The 17,860-nt window shown below is 47.6% G+C and overlaps 9 protein-coding genes across 9 annotated transcripts; 3 read left to right on the top strand and 6 right to left on the bottom strand.

Moving 5' to 3' along the window:
- Window positions 1–38: 38 nt before the first annotated feature.
- Window positions 39–1,521, top strand: SEC14 (phosphatidylinositol/phosphatidylcholine transfer protein). Its single transcript, XM_019127066.1, has one exon. It carries the CDS (start codon window positions 119–121, stop codon window positions 1,025–1,027), a length of 909 nt encoding a protein of 302 aa, XP_018985700.1. The 5' UTR covers window positions 39–118; the 3' UTR covers window positions 1,028–1,521.
- A 1-nt stretch (window position 1,522) lies between these two features.
- Window positions 1,523–2,692, bottom strand: BABINDRAFT_132806 (uncharacterized protein). The gene has a single exon (XM_019127067.1). The coding sequence runs from the start codon at window positions 2,408–2,410 to the stop codon at window positions 1,589–1,591; it is 822 nt and encodes a 273-aa protein (XP_018985699.1). The 5' UTR covers window positions 2,411–2,692; the 3' UTR covers window positions 1,523–1,588.
- BABINDRAFT_161320 (uncharacterized protein) lies at window positions 2,562–3,425 on the bottom strand. Its single transcript, XM_019128744.1, has one exon. The coding sequence runs from the start codon at window positions 3,413–3,415 to the stop codon at window positions 2,975–2,977; it is 441 nt and encodes a 146-aa protein (XP_018985698.1). The 5' UTR covers window positions 3,416–3,425; the 3' UTR covers window positions 2,562–2,974.
- A 659-nt stretch (window positions 3,426–4,084) lies between these two features.
- Window positions 4,085–6,049, bottom strand: GRS1 (glycine--tRNA ligase; the record flags this gene model as incomplete). Its single annotated transcript, XM_019130804.1, has 1 exon — window positions 4,085–6,049. The coding sequence occupies one exon, from the start codon at window positions 6,047–6,049 to the stop codon at window positions 4,085–4,087; it is 1,965 nt and encodes a 654-aa protein (XP_018985697.1).
- Window positions 6,050–6,332: 283 nt separating this feature from the next.
- On the bottom strand, window positions 6,333–9,060 carry DSL1 (Dsl1p). Its single transcript, XM_019127064.1, has one exon. It carries the CDS (start codon window positions 8,987–8,989, stop codon window positions 6,779–6,781), a length of 2,211 nt encoding a protein of 736 aa, XP_018985696.1. The 5' UTR covers window positions 8,990–9,060; the 3' UTR covers window positions 6,333–6,778.
- A 927-nt stretch (window positions 9,061–9,987) lies between these two features.
- On the bottom strand, window positions 9,988–11,118 carry BABINDRAFT_166705 (U2-type spliceosomal complex subunit; the record flags this gene model as incomplete). Its single annotated transcript, XM_019130450.1, has 1 exon — window positions 9,988–11,118. One exon carries the CDS (start codon window positions 11,116–11,118, stop codon window positions 9,988–9,990), a length of 1,131 nt encoding a protein of 376 aa, XP_018985695.1.
- A 341-nt stretch (window positions 11,119–11,459) lies between these two features.
- On the bottom strand, window positions 11,460–11,970 carry BABINDRAFT_35836 (ribosome biosynthesis protein; the record flags this gene model as incomplete). The annotated part of the gene is made up of 2 exons (XM_019131733.1): window positions 11,460–11,868; window positions 11,924–11,970. The coding sequence occupies 2 exons, from the start codon at window positions 11,968–11,970 to the stop codon at window positions 11,460–11,462; spliced, it is 456 nt and encodes a 151-aa protein (XP_018985694.1).
- Window positions 11,971–13,735: 1,765 nt separating this feature from the next.
- On the top strand, window positions 13,736–14,062 carry BABINDRAFT_23324 (basic helix-loop-helix domain-containing protein; the record flags this gene model as incomplete). Its single annotated transcript, XM_019131308.2, has 1 exon — window positions 13,736–14,062. A coding segment is annotated over one exon (327 nt), but the record flags the coding sequence as incomplete, so codon positions are not given.
- A 1,801-nt stretch (window positions 14,063–15,863) lies between these two features.
- BABINDRAFT_161317 (uncharacterized protein) lies at window positions 15,864–17,413 on the top strand. Its single transcript, XM_019128743.1, has one exon. It carries the CDS (start codon window positions 16,056–16,058, stop codon window positions 17,079–17,081), a length of 1,026 nt encoding a protein of 341 aa, XP_018985692.1. The 5' UTR covers window positions 15,864–16,055; the 3' UTR covers window positions 17,082–17,413.
- Window positions 17,414–17,860: the final 447 nt, after the last annotated feature.

Raw genomic sequence — 17,860 nt, 5'->3', positions numbered from 1 at the left:
TCCTGCACGTGGCTTCCCGCTATTGTATCGGTCTACGTGTTTTGAGTTTTGAGTTTTTTCGAACGGCTTGGAAACGGCTCTCTGTTCCTTCACCTTCTTAGCAAGCATCTATCCACCAATGTCTCAAGCCGAAATTTTAGCGTCTTATCCTCAGAAGACCGCTCCTACCTTGCAGACCGGCTACACCGGCAACATCACCCCTGAGCAGGAGGCTGCGGTGGTGGAGCTCAGAACGCAATTGACCGAAGCCGACTATACCGAACGGATGGACGATGCCACGTTGTTGAGATTCTTGAGAGCGCGCAAGTTCGACATTGTGCGCGCTAGAGAGATGTGGGAAGCGTGTGAGAAATGGAGAGCCGAGTTTGGCACCAACACCATTTTGGAAGACTTTCACTACGAAGAAAAGCCAATCATCGCCAAATTATACCCACAGTACTACCACAAGACCGACATTGAAGGCAGACCAGTCTATATCGAGGAGCTTGGGTCCGTCAACATCACTGAGATGTACAAGATCACCACCCAGGAGAGAATGTTGAAGAACTTGGTGTGGGAGTACGAATCTTTCGTCAAGTACCGGTTGCCGGCCTGCTCCAGAGAGGCCGGGTACTTGGTTGAAACCTCGTGCACCATCTTGGACTTGAAGGGGATCTCTATCTCTGCTGCGTCCCAGGTCTACGGCTACGTGAAAGAGGCCTCCGCTATCGGCCAGCTGTACTACCCAGAGAGAATGGGTAAGTTCTACCTCATCAACGCGCCGTTTGGTTTCTCTACCGCGTTCAAGTTGTTCAAGCCATTCTTGGACCCGGTCTCTGTCGCTAAAATCTTCATCTTGGGCTCTTCCTACAAGAAGGACTTATTGAAGCAGATCCCAGAAGCCAACTTGCCTGTTAAATTCGGTGGTACCTCTACCTCCGATGAGGCCGCCGGTGGTTTGTACTTGGCCGACTCCGGCCCATGGAGAGACCCTAAATTCATCGGTCCGGAGGGCGAGGCTCCACGCTCTTTCGACATCACTAAGTAATTGTTACATTTTAAATTCGATCCCGTCAGTGCTGTGTCTCCGTTGCTATACATTGTTCAGTCCATTCTTTCCTAATAAATATAAATGCGATAGAGGGTTAAATTGGCTGCGATTTGTATCGAAGCTGATCTGTGATGGAGGTTGTAAGTTTAAATTGAGTGAGATAAGGATAATCCAAGCCAGGCATTGAAAAGAAAGAGGTATTGGTCAATCCGTTGCTGTGGTCGTGTTGGCCTGGTTTAGAAACTGATGTCGATTAAAGTGCTCCTCTCCCGTTACGTAGCCGTGTGGGTGTAATAATCCCCGGAGTGGGTTGAGACATCGGAGCTCTAAGTCAGTACAGTATCCGGGCAGTAGAGACACTTGAGAGTAGCACTAATCATAGTAAACCATAAGCTGAAATGCAGTTATATCTGCGATTATCTTCAACGGATCGTCTCATCACGTTACCAAAAATGCCTCAGGTTTTATTAATGCACCATTGACATATCATACACTACAAGTACAGCTAGCACGGGAATAAAAATACAAATGCTCTAATATACACGGCTGAGTCAGATCTTACTTCTTGGCAAACGTTGCCTTGACCTTTCCCCCATCAATCTTGGTGGAACCAGCGTTGAGGTCCTTCTTGGCTTTGATGGAGTCCTCCAAGTCCTCGAAGACCACGAAGGCCAATTTCTTAATGGCAACCAATCTGACCTCCACAAACGAGCTGAACGCCTTCTCGAAGAGTGCAACCAACTTCTTGTCCTTGTTGGCGTTGGTGACGGAGGCGGGCAAGTCGTGGATAATGATGGTGGTGTGTGGCGGGTTGGCGTCGGAGTCCTCCGTGGCCTGCTTCTTGGAGAAAGACTCGATGGATGAGATTTGGCCCAGCTGCTTTTTGGCCTCGAGCTCCTTCTCGCGCTGCTTCTTCTCCTTCTTCTCTCTCTTTCTCTTCTCAACCATCTCCTCGTGGGTCAAGTCGCCAGTCTCTTCGGCCTTGTGCTTGTACCAGGCGTCAGACTTGGACCTGGCAAACTGAATCTCCATCTTCTTCTCAAACAACTCAAAGTCGTTCAACGCGGCCTTGGCCTTGGTGGCCGCCTCCACGGAGCTAAAGGTGACAAAGGCCTGGCCCTTCATCTTGAGATTATTATAGGCTTCAACCTGGATCACGGCACCGTACTCCCCGAACTTTTCAGTCAACGTGGTCTTCAATTTGTTGATGGAGATTCTCTCATTGAGGTTTCTGACGTACAATGTGTCGTTGGTCACGTCGGTCTTCGTCTTGGACTTGCCCTTGCCCTTTGGCTTGGCAACCTTGGCCTTTTCAGTGTTGACCTTCGGGGCAGCCTTTGGCTTTTCAGTCTTTTTGGTGTTGTTCTTGGTAGTAGCCATTGTGTCTGAGGAAAAGGTGGGATTTGATGGTGAAAAATACGCAAAATTTATTTTTCACCTCATCGCTGCGAGTCACGTGGCGCAACCATCTGTGAGCACAGGACAAAACTTTCTATAGTATTAAAAAGAGCACACTAGGGAATATTGATTTACCAAGTACAAAACAAAGAGCTCGGGAAATAAATAGAAACAATTGGATTTGGAACAAAAGAAAAACAAGCACTCCTATGTGGGGAAATTAGGAGAGGTCTCTGCAAAACGCGACTTTGACACGGAAAAAAGGTTCGCGAAGCTCTCGGAATGGAACACTCTATAGCTCTTTCCGATGGTTGTTGATATCTGTGTTGGAGCTTTATGGGGTTTTCATCAATATAAAAACATGAGCTTGCCACAGGAAGGCCGAGGTTCCGGAACCTATTCACGCTCTATAACTCTCAACGAGATACTTCCGGAAGTTGGGGCGTCCTTAATACGGCACAAAACTATTCTCCTCCTGGATACACTAATAAATAAAACGTACGTTGGCGGTATATACAGTAGCTATGTTACAGAGAGAATGGGCGTTTATCTCCCAAAGATGACGGTTCTGGCAGCACTCATCTTGGTCTCCTTGTTTTCACCGTTCAACTCACTCAACAATCTGGTGTAGTAGTCCGGATTTCCCTTCGGGTTCAACAACTTGTCGTTAGGAATATGATAGTACTTCTGGTATTTGTTGTCCATGATCTTTTTCAACGACGAGAACTGGCTCTGGATTGCATCGGCAGTCAACGCAACAAACGGAGTCTTGACCTCTGTCTCCGGCTTGAAGGTCACCTCCTTCATAACGTCCGTTAACGTTCTCTTCTCGGTAGGAGCTGCCTCCTCCGCGGTCAAGGCGATGCCCGCCTCCTTCTTGAATCGGATGGTTTGCACTCTCTTGAACGAGGAGTAGTGCTTTAAGCGCTCCGCTGGTAAACGGTCCAAGAGCTGGATAATCTGCTTGCTGATTTCCTTGGTAGACATTGTGCGGGGTGGAGAGAGAAGAGTAAGAGTTGTTAAGCGCATAAATTTTTCAGTCCTCTCACCAATTTAGACAACCGCAAGCGCGAACGCCGCACCGGAATGCACGGCCCTGGATAAATGGTGAGTGGAAAATAAATATGCGTAGATGTATAGAATAACGGGTATTTTGGGAGCTTAATTGAGGGATGAATGGTAAATATCACATGATGGCACTTTTTGGTCTTGCCGAACCCCTAGGTGGTTAGGCCAGGACGAACCATTTGTTGGACGGGGAGTACGGTTTATTACCAACTCCAAACTGCGGTATATAGCTTTCGGACGTGTTACATTGGCTGTAGTTTGTGTGTTATATTAGCAGTATCTTATGTGCTATATTGGCTGTAGTTTATGTGTTATATTGACAGTATCCTATGTGCTATACTGGCCCTAGTTTTTGTATTATATTGGCTGTGGTAACCATGCGAGAGCCAATATCTACAACTTTGGCCAACCAAGCGACTGAGCCATGCTGTTACAATGATAGATCTTTGTCAACTCTCAGCCCTCATAGTTACCCCTAACAATGAAGATACCTCTGGCCACGGATGGACTTTATCAATTACCCCCCACTCAATCCAGTACATTTCAATCCAGTACATTTCAATCCAGTACATTTATTATGCATACAGCTTATTCCTCCTCAACTTTGGTCTCGAACGCCTTCAAGTTCTTGGTACCCTCTTCCCAGGTGGCACCGTTATAGGTAACCTCCTTGATGGCGGCAACAATGTCCTCAACGGAACCTCTGACCTGCTTGGTGGAGTCTCTCTCTCTCAAGGTGACGGAAAAGTCGCCGACAGACTCGAAATCGATGGTGATACCGAATGGGGTACCCAACTCATCATTTCTGGAGTATCTCTTACCGATAGAGGCCGAAGAGTCGTCAATCTTGAACGGAATGACGGCCTTCTTCAAGATGGCAGACACCTTCTTGGTGACGGCCTGCAACTCTGGAGAGTTGGACAACGGAACCAACAAGACCTTGGTTGGGGCAACCAACGGTGGCAAGGACAACACGGCTCTGTCCTTGTCCTCCGGTCTTCTCCAGAAGGAGTGCTCAAAGATGGAGTACATGATTCTGCCGAGCCCGAAGGATGGCTCGATGACGTTTGGAGTGAACTCTCTGATATGCTCGGTTCTAGTCTTCTGCTCGATGACAACAAAAGAGGTGTCCAACTCGACATCCTCCTCGATGCCTTCGACCTTGAAGACGATCTTGCCGTTGGCAGCCATTTCCTTGGCCAACTCCTCCAACTCGCACTCGGTTCTAGAAACCAACCACTGTTCGACCAATGGAGCGCTCTTTCTGAACTTTGGCCCAAACTTCTTCTTCTCAATCTCAGCCTCGAACCTGGTCACGGTCAACGGGGTCTCCAACGGCTGTCTGACAACCAACTTCTCCTTGGTTCTGGCGGCGTGGACCGACAAATCGTAAGCAGATCTATCGGCACACCCGACGCACTCGATCCAGCCGTAAGAGGTCTGCAACTCGGCGTCCCAACAGTCGGTGGCGTAGTGGGCCATTTCGTTGTCCATGTGTTGTCTGAATCTCATTCTGGCCGGGTCGACACCGATTTTGATCAAGAACAAGGAGATTCTGGCGAGGAAGTACCCCAAGGTTTCGTTGTCAACCATGCCGGAGGCGACAGCCTTACCGACGGTGGTCTCGATGATATCAGTCTTACCAGCGGACTGCACGTCCTTGGCCAAGAAGCGGAGAGTAACGTCCTTGACCTCGTGGAACGAGGCGTGGGACTTGTCCTGTGGGTCGACAAAGTGCTCGATTTCGGCCATCAAAAACTCACGGACACGCAACAACCCGGATCTTGGAGAGATTTCGTTTCTGAACGACTTCCCGATGGAGGCGGACGCGAACGGCATTCTCTCATTGTTAAAGTCCAACAACTTGGAGAAGTTCAAGAACTGGCCCTGGGCGGTTTCTGGTCTCAAGTAGCCCTTCAACGCGCCGGATGGCCCGATAGCGGTCTCGAACATCAAGTTGAACTCCTTTGGCTGCTCGAGCGGCTCGCCGGTGGCGGGGTTGCCGATGGCATATTTGAGCATGAGATCACCCAACTCCTTACCGGAGAAGCCATCCATCTTGGCCAAGATGGTTTCGTACTCCTCCACGACAGAGTCTTCCAACTTGACGGCTTTGATTTCCTTAACCTTCTTCTTTCTCTTTTTCTTTTCGGCGTCTTCCTCGGCGGCCTCCTCGATGATACCTCTGGCTTCCTTGTTGCCCTTCAATCTGGCCTCAATAACCTCTTCGACCAAGTGGTCGGCTCTGAAAATCTCACCGGTCTTCAAGTCGCGGCACATCCAGTCGGCAAACTTGTCGACGTGACCGGAGGTCTTCAAAACCTCGTATGGCGTCAACATGGTACAGTCGACCTCCAACATGTCTTCCTCGAGGATAAAGTGTTTTCTCCAGGTGTCAACGATGTTGGCCTGGAGGGCACAGCCCGGTGGGCCGTAGTCGTACAAGCCGGAAACACCGCCGTAAATTTCAAAGGCCGGCGCAAAGAAGAAGCGTCTCTTCAAGACAGAGTCCAAGGCCTCTCTTTCAAAGGGGATGGCAGATTGTTGTGACATTTGCGATATGGTGCGGAGGAATTGGCCGGATACTAAGCGGGCCAAAGACGGTGTTTTAATAATGGTGGCAGTGGATTGCAGGGATCCGTGGTGGACAGCAAAACGATCGGTTTGCTGGCGGCTAAGGTAGAAAAATTCGATTTGGGTCCTGCAATTAGCGGGGAGCATATATGAGGAGGCGGCGTCGCAGTTGTGCAGCAGTCATCGTTACAAGATGGTGGCCGATTGGAATGACTCACAAAGGCTTCGCCGGTACAAGTCCGAAGAGAAATATAGTTTACACTGGCGTAGGATGTCATTGACAGCCTTTTTATTGTGGATTAGGCCATATAAACAAATATCAGTGTTGATTTTAGGTTACGGTGGGCGGCAGTGGCAGACCAATATTAGTTAATAGGCATCCGAGAGGTCTGGCTTAAGAGACCTTGGAATTTTTTGTAACACCGAATTTAGGGGATACGCGATATGTGTGTGTTAATTATTGTTGCATAGACGATAGAGCTTACGGGATGTTAATATTTTTTTTTCTGTAAGTCTCAGGTCTAGTAAGGCAAGCCAAAGGGATATCTGAGCTACGGAAAAGTCTCCATTGCTTGGCGCTGGTAAATGTCCGCAAGAGAAAACGAAATACCGCTTACACTTGGTTGTGAAACCAGTAGGGTATATTATTAATCCTGCGACAGAGGGATGATTCTGAACGTAAAACAAGTTTCGACGGCCAATGGGCAGCTAATCAGCCTGTCTGATATCCCAGATGTCCTGGATGGATCTGCTTCGCAACTCGCTCTCCATAAAAAGTGACTTGAGCAAGCCGTTCAACTCGCTTGTTTCAAACTCGAAAAAATCGGAGTTGTAGAACCGCTCCATGATGTCCTTCAAATGGCTCAGCAAAATGTACTTCAACATACGGAGCTTGTTCAAGTGCTGGATCTGGGACTCGGGCACAGGGAGGTTTTCTAGACACTCGTCAATCAACCGAGACAACTCCTCCGATTCCTCTTCCGAGATGTCAACCATGCTGGTGATTTTTTGAATCAAAAGGGCGTGAAGGTTGTTGATAAACGTCGCCTCCAACTTGTCGGCTACCAACGGGTTGAGATACGCAATCGCTTCGTACCTCGAACTGAGTTCGCTCCGCAAAAAGTGGGACAATGTCTCACGCTTGGTAGCGTTGTGTGGATTGCTGAGCAAATGCTCAAAGTCTATCGCCAGCACCTGCTGGATGGTAGGCGCAAACATTCGGTCGTATTGAGCGTTTAGGATCTGGGTCAACTGGTCGCCCAACACCTGGGTGTCCATCATCACCCCGGAAGTGACTAACAAATGGCGCAAATGCTTTAAATCATTGTATAAGACGATCTTATTCGGGTATTTGAGCCCACTGAGCATCAAGATCAGTTTTAAGAGATAGGCCGAGTTGGCGGTGATGGTTTCAAGCGGAAACAACTCAAGTGACTCCTGTGCGAATTGAGTGGTGAGCGCAAACAAATTCTCTGGGATGTACGTGGTTTTGTAGCAACCATCCGCAGCTCTAGGCTTGGTTTTTGGGGCCTCGTCCAGGTCAAGCTCTTCGTTCCAGTCCCATCCATCCTCTGCCGGTTCTGACGTTACCGGTTCCGACGTTACCGGTTCCGACGCTGCCGGTTCATCGTCGTCAAAGGCAATCTCCTCGTCCCAGGCTCCGTTGTCCCACTCGTCCACGGGCGCTGGATTCGTAGGCTCTCTCATGGGTGGTTTCCTTGGTTCTTCTTCCGTTCCATCGACCGTAACTAGCTCTTCTTCATTAAACTCTTTGGCGGAAACGCCGCTAAAGTAGCCCTCCAAGCTCGCCAACGCGCTTGCGAGCTTCACGTCGGCATAGATCTCGTGGTAGACTGCGTCATCGGTCGCAGTGACGATCTTGAGGTCGGGAGCTTCGGTCAGATACTTGGTGGTCTTCACAAGGTGGTCAATCTGCCGCGACCACATCAAGCGGATGGAGTTTACCAACTTATCCAATGCAGCGGCAGACGAATTCAGCACGATCTGGGAGATGTGTTTGGCAACACTGGCATTCAACGAATGGATCAACGGCTCGAGCACAGCGTCAGACACTCGGGGAATATTTCCCACAAACTTTATCAACGCACCAATGGAGCTGACATACTGGTTGAAATCCTCCTCTGGGCTCACGGCGGCTGAGAGCTGCTCAAGAATCATCTCATCGTCGTTAGAATCACTGTACCTCAAAGCAAGCTGCTTGGTTGAAGACTCAGTTACGAGCAAGATCTGGGTCTTGAAATAGTCAGCCACCGCGGTAAACTTTCCATCGATGGTGGCATCGCCGTCGAGAAGGACCTTGTGTTCTTCCAAGATTTCAAGGTACTCAATGTACGAGAGCTGAGTCTCTAATTCGTGGTTTGTGATGGTTTCAGAAAAGAAATGGCAGTCCAGGGTGTTTCCCAAGATAATGAACTGGTCAAACAAGGCTGCGAGTTTGGCCACCGCCTGCTTCTTGAAGCCGGAGATGGCGGCAGAAAGGTCAGACGCAATGAGCAAGTTTTCCGTTTGGTGAGACGTTTCCCTCTGCAATTCTTCGTTCTTGGAAATAAGCTTGCTCAAATAGTGGAGCGAAGATAGCAATTCGTTCTGGTCCAAAAAGCCTTGCACCTCGGTTGATAACCCTTTGATCAACCATAGCCGGTTCAAGCTCTGCAGAATTGCCTCGAGCTCCTCATCCTGAAGCGCTAGTTGGTTATAGTTGACTCCGTGGTCCTCCAAAGAGACGTTCAACTTGCATGCTGGCGACTGCAACTGCGATCTGAGAGACTCTTCGCTGAGAAGCGCTGGATCACTGAGCGATGCCGCTAAGCCTTCGACGGTGTGGTCTAACTGGGAAATGACACCATCTAGAAAGCTAGGGTTGTCTGAGTTGGCTAGAATCAGTTGCACATCAATCATAATCAACGGTCTTAAAAGGGGGTGGTGAATGGGGTTGCAAAGCGTGGCAGGCTAACAGACACTTGTAGTTGCTAACAAAATGTACCGTGTCAAAAGAACAAGACGTGCACTAACCGTGATATAGTACAGGACATTATGACTTACTGATAATTACAAAAGGACAATATTACAACATAGAGGTACTAGTGAAGGATTAAACTTAGATATAAAACTTATAAGGTAAAAAAATCTTGCAATGTTAGTTATTGATCAATGCCTGCATTGAACATCTCCGTCAAAATATCAAGCACGTATGTGAATCAGAACAGATCTTGGTTGGAAAATAAAGGTTTATCAGTCATAGTGAACACTCTGAGTGAGCTGAGAATTTTATCATCATAACATACGTGTGGGCAGATTGAGGGGAAGAAATGACGAAGTTAAACATACTCTTTAAGTCGAATAAGCGGCAGAGGATGAGTGAAGAAAACTGTCTATGTTAGAATTTGAAGACTTGGGATATCAGTGATATTCAATGCAAGTCTCGACACGTTCGTATCTGTGTGAATCAGAACAGATCTTGGTTGGAAAATAAAGGTTTATCAGTCATAGTGAATACTCTGAGTGAGCTGAGAATTTTATCATCATAACAACAGATACGTGTGAGAAGGCCTGAGGAGATTAAAACATCGATTGAAACATACCCTTCAAGCTCCGATAGCCATATCTAGATGTAAGCCGTAATCACAGTTGAATGCGTGTACCACGGAGGGTGATGTAACAGCAGTAAAAGTGCGGGCGCGCTTCTTTTTATAGCTCGTCGGGTGAAAAATATGCACTCGGAGGGTAACCCGAGTCTCTTCAAGCCCTAAGGTAAAGCTGAAAAAGTCGCACATGCAGAATATCCACCGCCGAGCCAAGTCTAGTTCTTTTTAATACACATATTAGGATTTAAAAAACAATGCTTAAGCAGTGGGGTAATATCGTACATAAATCTCAAGATTCCCCCCTTTTTTTGTCTATTTATTGAAAACCGCAGCCCTCTGCATCGTCTTTGCGAGATACTGGTCGAACGAAAGGGCGGCATCGGAGGTAAAAATTTCCGCGTCCTCTATCTGACTGCGACTATTTAGTTGCCTCTCGTACTTCTGTTTATTGAAGAATGGGACGAATGACCGGGCTGTAGAGCTCGTAGGCTTTGTTTTGCTCACAGGCTTTGTTTTGCTCGCAGGCTTTGTGTTACTGTGGTCTTGTACTTCAGGCGTTAGTTCCTCCTTGACAAATTTACAATCTCGGAGCAAGGAGGATATCTTCTTGTACGATGTGTTGAACCACAAACTCTGGGACCCACGGTTCCCTTCCAGGTAATCGTACCGCACGGCTTTCGCGGCCGATTGAACGTCACTAAACACCAAGCGCGCCGTACCGCGCTTTGAAGACCCGGACAGAAGGGCACAACTGTCAACGGCACCAAACTTGGAAAACATGTCTTTAATGATATCAGGGGTGATTAACGATTTCAACTCTTCGCGGTGCAGCCACTTGATCTTAACCGTCCGGGCTTCTCGATCAGCTTCAGATTTGGCCGATACAGCGATCGGTGGGAGTGGCATATCATCCAGTAAAACTGCTCCACTGAGGGTTCTTTTTGCCAGCATAATCTCCTTTTCCATCGCTCTTCTCTTCCGCAACCCCTCCTCCCTGAGCTGGTTCAAGCGATTTTCAAACACTTGTTTCAGGTGCCACTCGCTCTGGTACGAGTTGTAGTCTGCCTCTTCGCGTTGTAATGCCTCTTTAAAGCCCTGTTGCTTCTCATTGTACTTAGCCCGGTCGTTGGCACTCAACTGGAACGAGCGGAACTTTCGGTTGTAGAACGAATCGTACCGGGCCTTGAGTTCCGTGTCGGTCAAAATCTTCAAGGCAAGACTGGCAAAGTGAAACTGCACAGCATTCTCTTCCAATTCTCGCGTGCTGCTCGTTTGGGCCTGTTTGTCGGGATGATGCAATAACGCCTTTTGGCGGTACTGTCGCTTAACAAGCGCCGACGGTATATCTAACTTGGTATTGGTGGCTTCCTCATAGGGGGTGATGTCAAGGAGTTGGTATAAGTTGACATTCTTCTCAATAATTTCTTCTAGATCCCTGTCCATTTGTGATTAGTGAAGGGGGCGTCGAGATACGTTTGGTGGATATTACCTGCCTCAATTTTTTTTGTCTGTATCATGCAAGCATGCGGCTGATGATGCTGCATAATAGGTACAACGGCGTATCCTGTTACCTCTGACATATCTGTCACTAGAGCTCCGATATTTATCTATAACTTTCCGCTCCAGGATTCTTCACTTTAATCTGCGTCAAAAAAGAGTCTATTTTAGCCATATAAAAGACTATACCCCTCCTCCAGGTGACTCCAGTCGGGGTGGTGTGACAGCTCCATTACTAGACGCAGACGTCGTTCCTTGCAATAGCTCTATTGAATTCTCTTTATCCTTTACCACATGTTATCTGCGCTTTCGCTGGTCTTGATTTGACCACTAATCTCACCCACCAAGGCGTCAATCTCCTTAACCAAATCGCCTTGATGCTTTAGTAACCCGTTCAAGACACGGCACTTGTTTCTGATCTTCACGATATTCGTCTCAAAGATTGCCACGGAAACATCGCTATTGTCGGGCCTGACTTCGCCCACGAGTTTGGTCAACTGCAGTAACGTGAGGCTCAACGCCTTGTTGGAAGAGCATAGCGACGCGTGGGTCTGGGGAATCGTCTTGAGCAAGCCCTTGACGTAGCCGATGATTATAAATCTTTGGTAAGCGGTCTGGTAGCCGAATTCTTTGCCTTCTATGTACTGTTTCTTGGTAGATTCACTTTGGCCCTCATCAAACCCTTGCTGGTAGAAACTGGTATCGGATTAGTAATCGGCACGAAACTTGCTGTTATCGCCAAGGTACATACCCTTCCTCGAGGTTGAGAATCTGATCAAAGTCAAACTCCGCGCTCATATGTTTTCTGTTACGCGTAGAGCTAGTAAAAGGCTGGTCGTACATCATAACCTTTTCACCGTGCTCATCGGTGGTTGTGGTAGAAAATATTAGTCTATGTACAGGATTTTTTGATCATGCAATTACGAGCTACAAACCTACGAATAATTACACTCACAATGGGATCATTCATGGTCTGATGATATGTACCGCCTTTCATTCCCCATGGTTATCACCCCGTCAACTCTATCTGAGTTTCCAAGCCTCAGACATTCTCTCAAGCTTTTGTTGAAGGATTCTAACGCAGCCTGTATTGCGCGCTCATCTTTGGTCCAGCGACGTCAGGCCAAGTACCGAGAAGCATTGGAAGGATGGATAAAAAGCTATCCGGTCTATCGGCTACTTTTGGGCCTGGAAGAATAGCATTCGATCTTGACCAAACGTCCCGGAAAAATACACTGCAGATCTCCTGCAAGAACTGTGTTGTGCGGCACGTTTTTCTTTTATTTAGAACGCCGGAAGCGGATTGGATGGCCGTGGCCGCGATTAATGAGCACATATAAATGACGTAATGTATGATGAGCATTCGGTGGACAACCAAATACGCACGTTTTGTAAAATGGGTGTGGTTTATCTCCATTTCAGTGTGCACGATGAAGGAGAGGTACTTTGCCGTCGCTGCCGGCAATCCAAACCTGTTGGGTAAACTTGCGAATTTTAGCTGAGGCTACGGTTAGGTAACCAGTGTGATTACCATACAAGGCATAAAATTCTCATTAAAGTCTAGGGCGATACTTTTACCGAGGAAGACCAACACTTGGAACGATAACCCCGCGCGCCATTCTGGGCGGGCGGGGCGAACTAAAAGCAGAAGTCGCTCCAATGATGCGCGGCCATTTGCGCGATAATCAATTTTGTTGGCTGCATGGCCGGCATGGACTGGTGTTGTGGTCATGCTCTTTGTCAAAAACTGAGTTTTTCCGCAACATGAATGCAGGATTACAGGTGTCGGAATGACTCGAAGGAGGAGAACAAAGTTTCGGAGTAGCGCCGGCCTCCCTATCCCCTCATACTAGCACTGCCGCACGCATGTATATAAGGGCCCGGGTTTCTTCCCTTCGAGCGAAATGTTTTTCCGTCCCTTTTTGGCCGCTGTCTCCCTCTCTGCACTCGCTCCTCCTATTTTTACCAAATTAATTATATATTCACCATGGCTCACCAAGCATACGGCGCGTTCAACTTTCCTGCACAATTAAAGGCCTTGCCATCTAGGTTGCAAATTGCTCCCTCTCCCTTCTCACGGCAGATCAAAATTGAGAACGACTCATGGATGAACGAGCTCATCAAGCCGAAGGCTGCCGCTCCTACCGACGTACATGAGAGCGACTCCTGTTTCCCCGAGAGCACCCTCCCCTACACAAGCTCGTCCCTCAGTTTGTGCGAGTCTATTTTTGACTCTGATTCATTGTTTGACAACCGTGCCGCCCGTACCTCCGTCCATTCCTCGTCGCTCAGCTCGCCTCTTCTTACTGAAAACCAGTTGAAGGAAACCCTTCTGTCGGTGGAAAGCTTGCCGGATCTCTTTTACTACGAATCCAACTGGAACATGGTTGCTCCTAAGCCGGAGTCCGTTCTGACTCGCGTAAAACAAGAACCGATCCAGAACGCGGAAACGGAGATTGTTGCCTCGCCTGCATACACCCCCGCCGAATTGGAAACTCCACCCTCGGTTTACTCAGAGACCTCAGCTTCAGCCGAGCAAACGGCTCTGCCCTCTACTGCCAAGTCAAAGCCAAAGAGAAAGAGAAACCCCCGTAAGCGGTTAACCGATGACCAGAAGCAAGCACACAACAAGATTGAAAAAAAATACCGCATAAACATCAATACGAAAATCGCCGGCTTACAACTGATCATTCCGTGGCTTAGCAAGGAGAAGATGGCTTTTAACACCGGTAGGATGCAAGGCGAAAATGGCGATGAGATTGCCGACAGTCAGCGTTTGAACAAGTCTATGATCTTGGAAAAGGCCACTGACTATATTTTGCACATTCAAAAGGAGCTCGAAAGGGTTTCCCGCGAGAATGAAGAATTGCGCGGCCAGATCAGTAGTTGAACGGCTTTTGTCAACTCTAGTTTTTTTTTTTTTTCTTTGATTGGGTTTTGGTTGTGAATAGCGCCGGCTGGCTATGGGGTTTCATTAAAAGTTTTACGTTCCTATATGTTGATAGAATTTGGTTTCACAAACGTAAGGTTGTAGCGATCGCCAACGGTAAATTTTTCTATGCATATATATTTATATGTATATACGTATTTATTCACAATACTCGCAGCTTTCAACGCTCAGAGGTTAGTTAATCTAATGCTTAAAATATCAGTAAGTTAGAATCTTTTTCATATTAACCTTTCCGGTTTTATATATTTTTTATCACTAATCTTTCCAGTTTTATAACTTAGTTTTAATATTTCTGATGAAAAGTTTAAAATAACAATCACATTAGAGACCAACCTCGTTTTGTCAAATATAAACGGCTTCCAAAGTCTCCACCATCAGCTTCGAGTATTTTCGAAAGGTTATCTCAATTGCCACTAGTTGGTCCCTGGATATGATACTCAGTAATCAACATCGGTGCAGGATCGTCTGCCTGGATCAGGATCCTGCACAGCTACGTGACCAGGGAATCATCTCTGTCGCACAAGGAGCCGGTCTCTAGGGAGTCCTTTTGACAGAGCTTGTTATTAGAAATGGGACCCAACTGATGGGGAATAGAATGGCGTTCCAGAAGATCTGCAAAGTTATCGCTCACCACTTTGGACGTCTGGAAATTTTATCTTATCTGCCATGCCAGTCTTATACTCCATGAAATAGTGGCCCCGCCAGTGCTCCCTTCAACGCCAAGCTTCACTTCGTAATTGTGGTCCGAGATCAGGAGATTTCAGTCGCATGTACGCTTTGTGCAGGTGCATTCGGTCGAGTAGGCACCTGCCACCGTGCCAAGCATCTCGCGAACTACCCGATCTGAAAGCTTGCCATACACGCGAGGAGGTTTAGCCAGGATAATCTTCCCTCGCGGTATCTTATATTAGCCAATAGCCAATACCCAATTTGGCTCCTTATACCTAAACTGGTACTCCTAATTGCTTTATACCCCTACCACTTGTGATCTGCCCTCATGTGCTGACTAAGATCGCAGAATGGACATGTACAGCTCTTCTATATTATCATGCACACCCACATCCGATCGCATTTGGAGGAGCTGTCAGAAGCTTCCCGAGACGATTATTCGCCCCCAAGATGTGGCCAGGTTATTTTTTTTTTTTTTTTTTTTTTTACCAGTGGAAACTAGGGGGTTAACAAAGTGAAGTGTAGCAACGTCAACCCAACGCGTAAACTCGACCGGGTCGAGCTTAAACCTGATATCTCCCACGAGAAACCTTATTTATGAGAAACATATCAACATGTTCTGTTTAGCCCTGGTTGATAACGAAAAAGTTTCAAGTCCTGTCCATACTTGCAGGTCACAAGGCTAAGATCGGTGTTCATAGCCTTTCTCAAGTGTAGCCACTCCTTTGATATATACGTCATGTCCACAAGGCACACCCGCAGCGCATCTGCCACCCAGGTAAACAACAGAGCGTTGGAGGCTAAACGAAGGCCAAGTCATGCACACTATAAACCCCATAACCACGTAGCTGATTGGATGAGCACATGGACCGTAGCCACTTAGGCCCCCATACCAAGGAGACGCACCTGTGCCGCACGATGCTCATCGCGATGACAGGCGGGTAACCCCGTTTTTAAACTTTTTTTCCTCTTTTTTTCACCCTCTTGACGCACAAATGCTGCGCTTGACCCTGGTCAGAAGTAAACGTTTCTTTTTTTTATCTCAAAATTTTTCAATATTATGTGGGTTTGAGCCGGATTGGGCCCCGTACATAGCACCTCTCCCAGCTGTGACATCGTCAACCCACCCAGATCGGTTTTCGTTTGCCCCTTTCAATTCCACCCCGTGTTCGAACCATTCTTTTGTGGTCCCATCGCTTGTATAAGCTAGCAATCCTGTCCTCTGATCTATTCCTCTCACAAAACAGCACCACTATTGCCTATCATGAACGCAGCCCACACCAGAAAGTCCTCTCGCCTTCGCACATTATCCTCTAGAGCCAAGGAGTCTGACTTGAAGGCAGCCCTCGCAGGCGCCATCGTACAGCCTGTTGCGACCGTGCCTACCATTAAGGAGCAACCACAGCGGAAAAAGAGAAGATTGGCAGCTCCAAAGCCACTATCCTCCGCGGTTCCCTCCTCCCCTGTGGCTTCACAGGCGTCCGACTCCAGTGCCCATTCCTCCGAAGCCGAAGGCGACCATCTTTTGTCGGATGCGTATGGCGAAGAGAATGACGACACGGACTTGTCTGACTACGAAGACATCCTCCCAGCGTTTAAGGCCGTACGCGCTGATAACTACGACCCGGTTGAAAGATTGTTGAACATGGCCTATCACCAGGAGGATATTCTTTCCTTCAGCGAGGAAGATCCGGTGTTGTCCTTCGCCGACGACATGACGAATGGCGCTGAGGCTGTCTGCGCCACCCAGTTCAGATCCTTCGCCGAGCCTGCTGCCAACGAGAGCCTGTCGATCGAGGAGCATTTCTTGAACTCGACGTTTTCAATCTTGGACCACAGCAACAACAATACCAGCACCTTTTTGCCTCCGTCACAGTCCTTCTCGCACACTCAGTTCGACATGCTCGCCCAACCATTGGTGGCCTCATCCTTTGATGATGCTTCCACTTCGTTTGAGGAGTACGTCTCCTACGAATACATGACCTCTGACTCTGAAGTCGAGGAAACCACTTCGCCAGTCGCCACCAAGTCATTGTCTTTCCTCGACGCTAAGCGCAGACCGTTGGAGTACCGCCACCACGAGAAGCTCAACCTTGCCCTTCCGGAGACCGTTGACGGTCCTGGGAGACCCCACTACAAGCTCATGACCACGCCACTCACTTCGCAAGCCCAGCACAGGCAAAACATCAAGAACTTGTACAAGGTGATGAACAAGAGAAGTGTTATCAGCGGCAAGGCCTACAGCGAAATGGTTGGCACCGGCGTCGGCATGAGCGAGCTTTTCTTGTAACGATCCCATTCCTTTCCATCTTGTTATCCCTCTATTCTACCAACTTGAACATATCCCCTTCCTTCGCACGTTTTTATTTGCTTCAACTTCTACTTGGGCATTTTGCATGGTTTACTTCACCCCACTTTTTCTCACCGGATGCTTTCTAGTTCTTGCCTCTTTCTATTAATTCGTTACCAATTTCAAGTTGGTGTGGATGGATAATGACTGGAATTCCCTACAATATTATCAGACCCAGACGGGTTTCACGCTCTGTTGTCTTCATGACTTATGAACCCACTGCCCGAATTATTTATGTACATGTTTACGGCGGTTTTTTTTTTGCACTTTTTCTAGGTTAGGTATTTCTTTTGGGTATTAAGCATTTTTGCTAAGAAATTTTATTACTATTTCCCATCTCGTACTCTGCCTAGATTTCTTATATATATATTATTAAATTCATATTGCTATAATTGATTGTAGTCAGTGCTTAGAGTCTTTGGCGAGAAGTGGGTATATATTTACTAAAGCCCATGATGCTTGACGGGGTCAATGCCGGTGAAAGGCCGAGATTTCCAAGAGAGTAGGTAAAAGACGGAGTCGGAGTTTCTATCTATACCGAAGTACTGCCTTATGTTTTAGGCAAAGCGACGATCTGATGGGATTCAAAGGCGACAACAGTCGAACCGTCATCACTGAGTTCGACAAGTTTCAAAATTGATACAATGCCCCCCTAAAAAAGATACTATCTTCCGAGGAAGCAAAGGTCGTAGATTCTAGTCTATGGAAAGCACCTGCCA

The sequence above is a fragment of the Babjeviella inositovora genome (genome assembly GCF_001661335.1).
Source record: "Babjeviella inositovora NRRL Y-12698 unplaced genomic scaffold BABINscaffold_5, whole genome shotgun sequence".
Classification (NCBI taxonomy): domain Eukaryota; kingdom Fungi; phylum Ascomycota; class Pichiomycetes; order Serinales; genus Babjeviella; species Babjeviella inositovora.
The sequence above is the reverse complement of the archived record's forward strand: the minus strand, read 5'-3'. Positions and strand labels throughout refer to the sequence as shown.

Bases quoted from the DNA above. Each gene is read 5' to 3' on its own strand.
- BABINDRAFT_161317 (XM_019128743.1), top strand. From the start codon at position 16,056: ATGAACGCAGCCCACACCAGAAAGTCCTCTCGCCTTCGCACATTATCC.
- DSL1 (XM_019127064.1), bottom strand. From the start codon at position 8,989: ATGATTGATGTGCAACTGATTCTAGCCAACTCAGACAACCCTAGCTTT.
- BABINDRAFT_161320 (XM_019128744.1), bottom strand. From the start codon at position 3,415: ATGTCTACCAAGGAAATCAGCAAGCAGATTATCCAGCTCTTGGACCGT.
- BABINDRAFT_132806 (XM_019127067.1), bottom strand. From the start codon at position 2,410: ATGGCTACTACCAAGAACAACACCAAAAAGACTGAAAAGCCAAAGGCT.
- SEC14 (XM_019127066.1), top strand. From the start codon at position 119: ATGTCTCAAGCCGAAATTTTAGCGTCTTATCCTCAGAAGACCGCTCCT.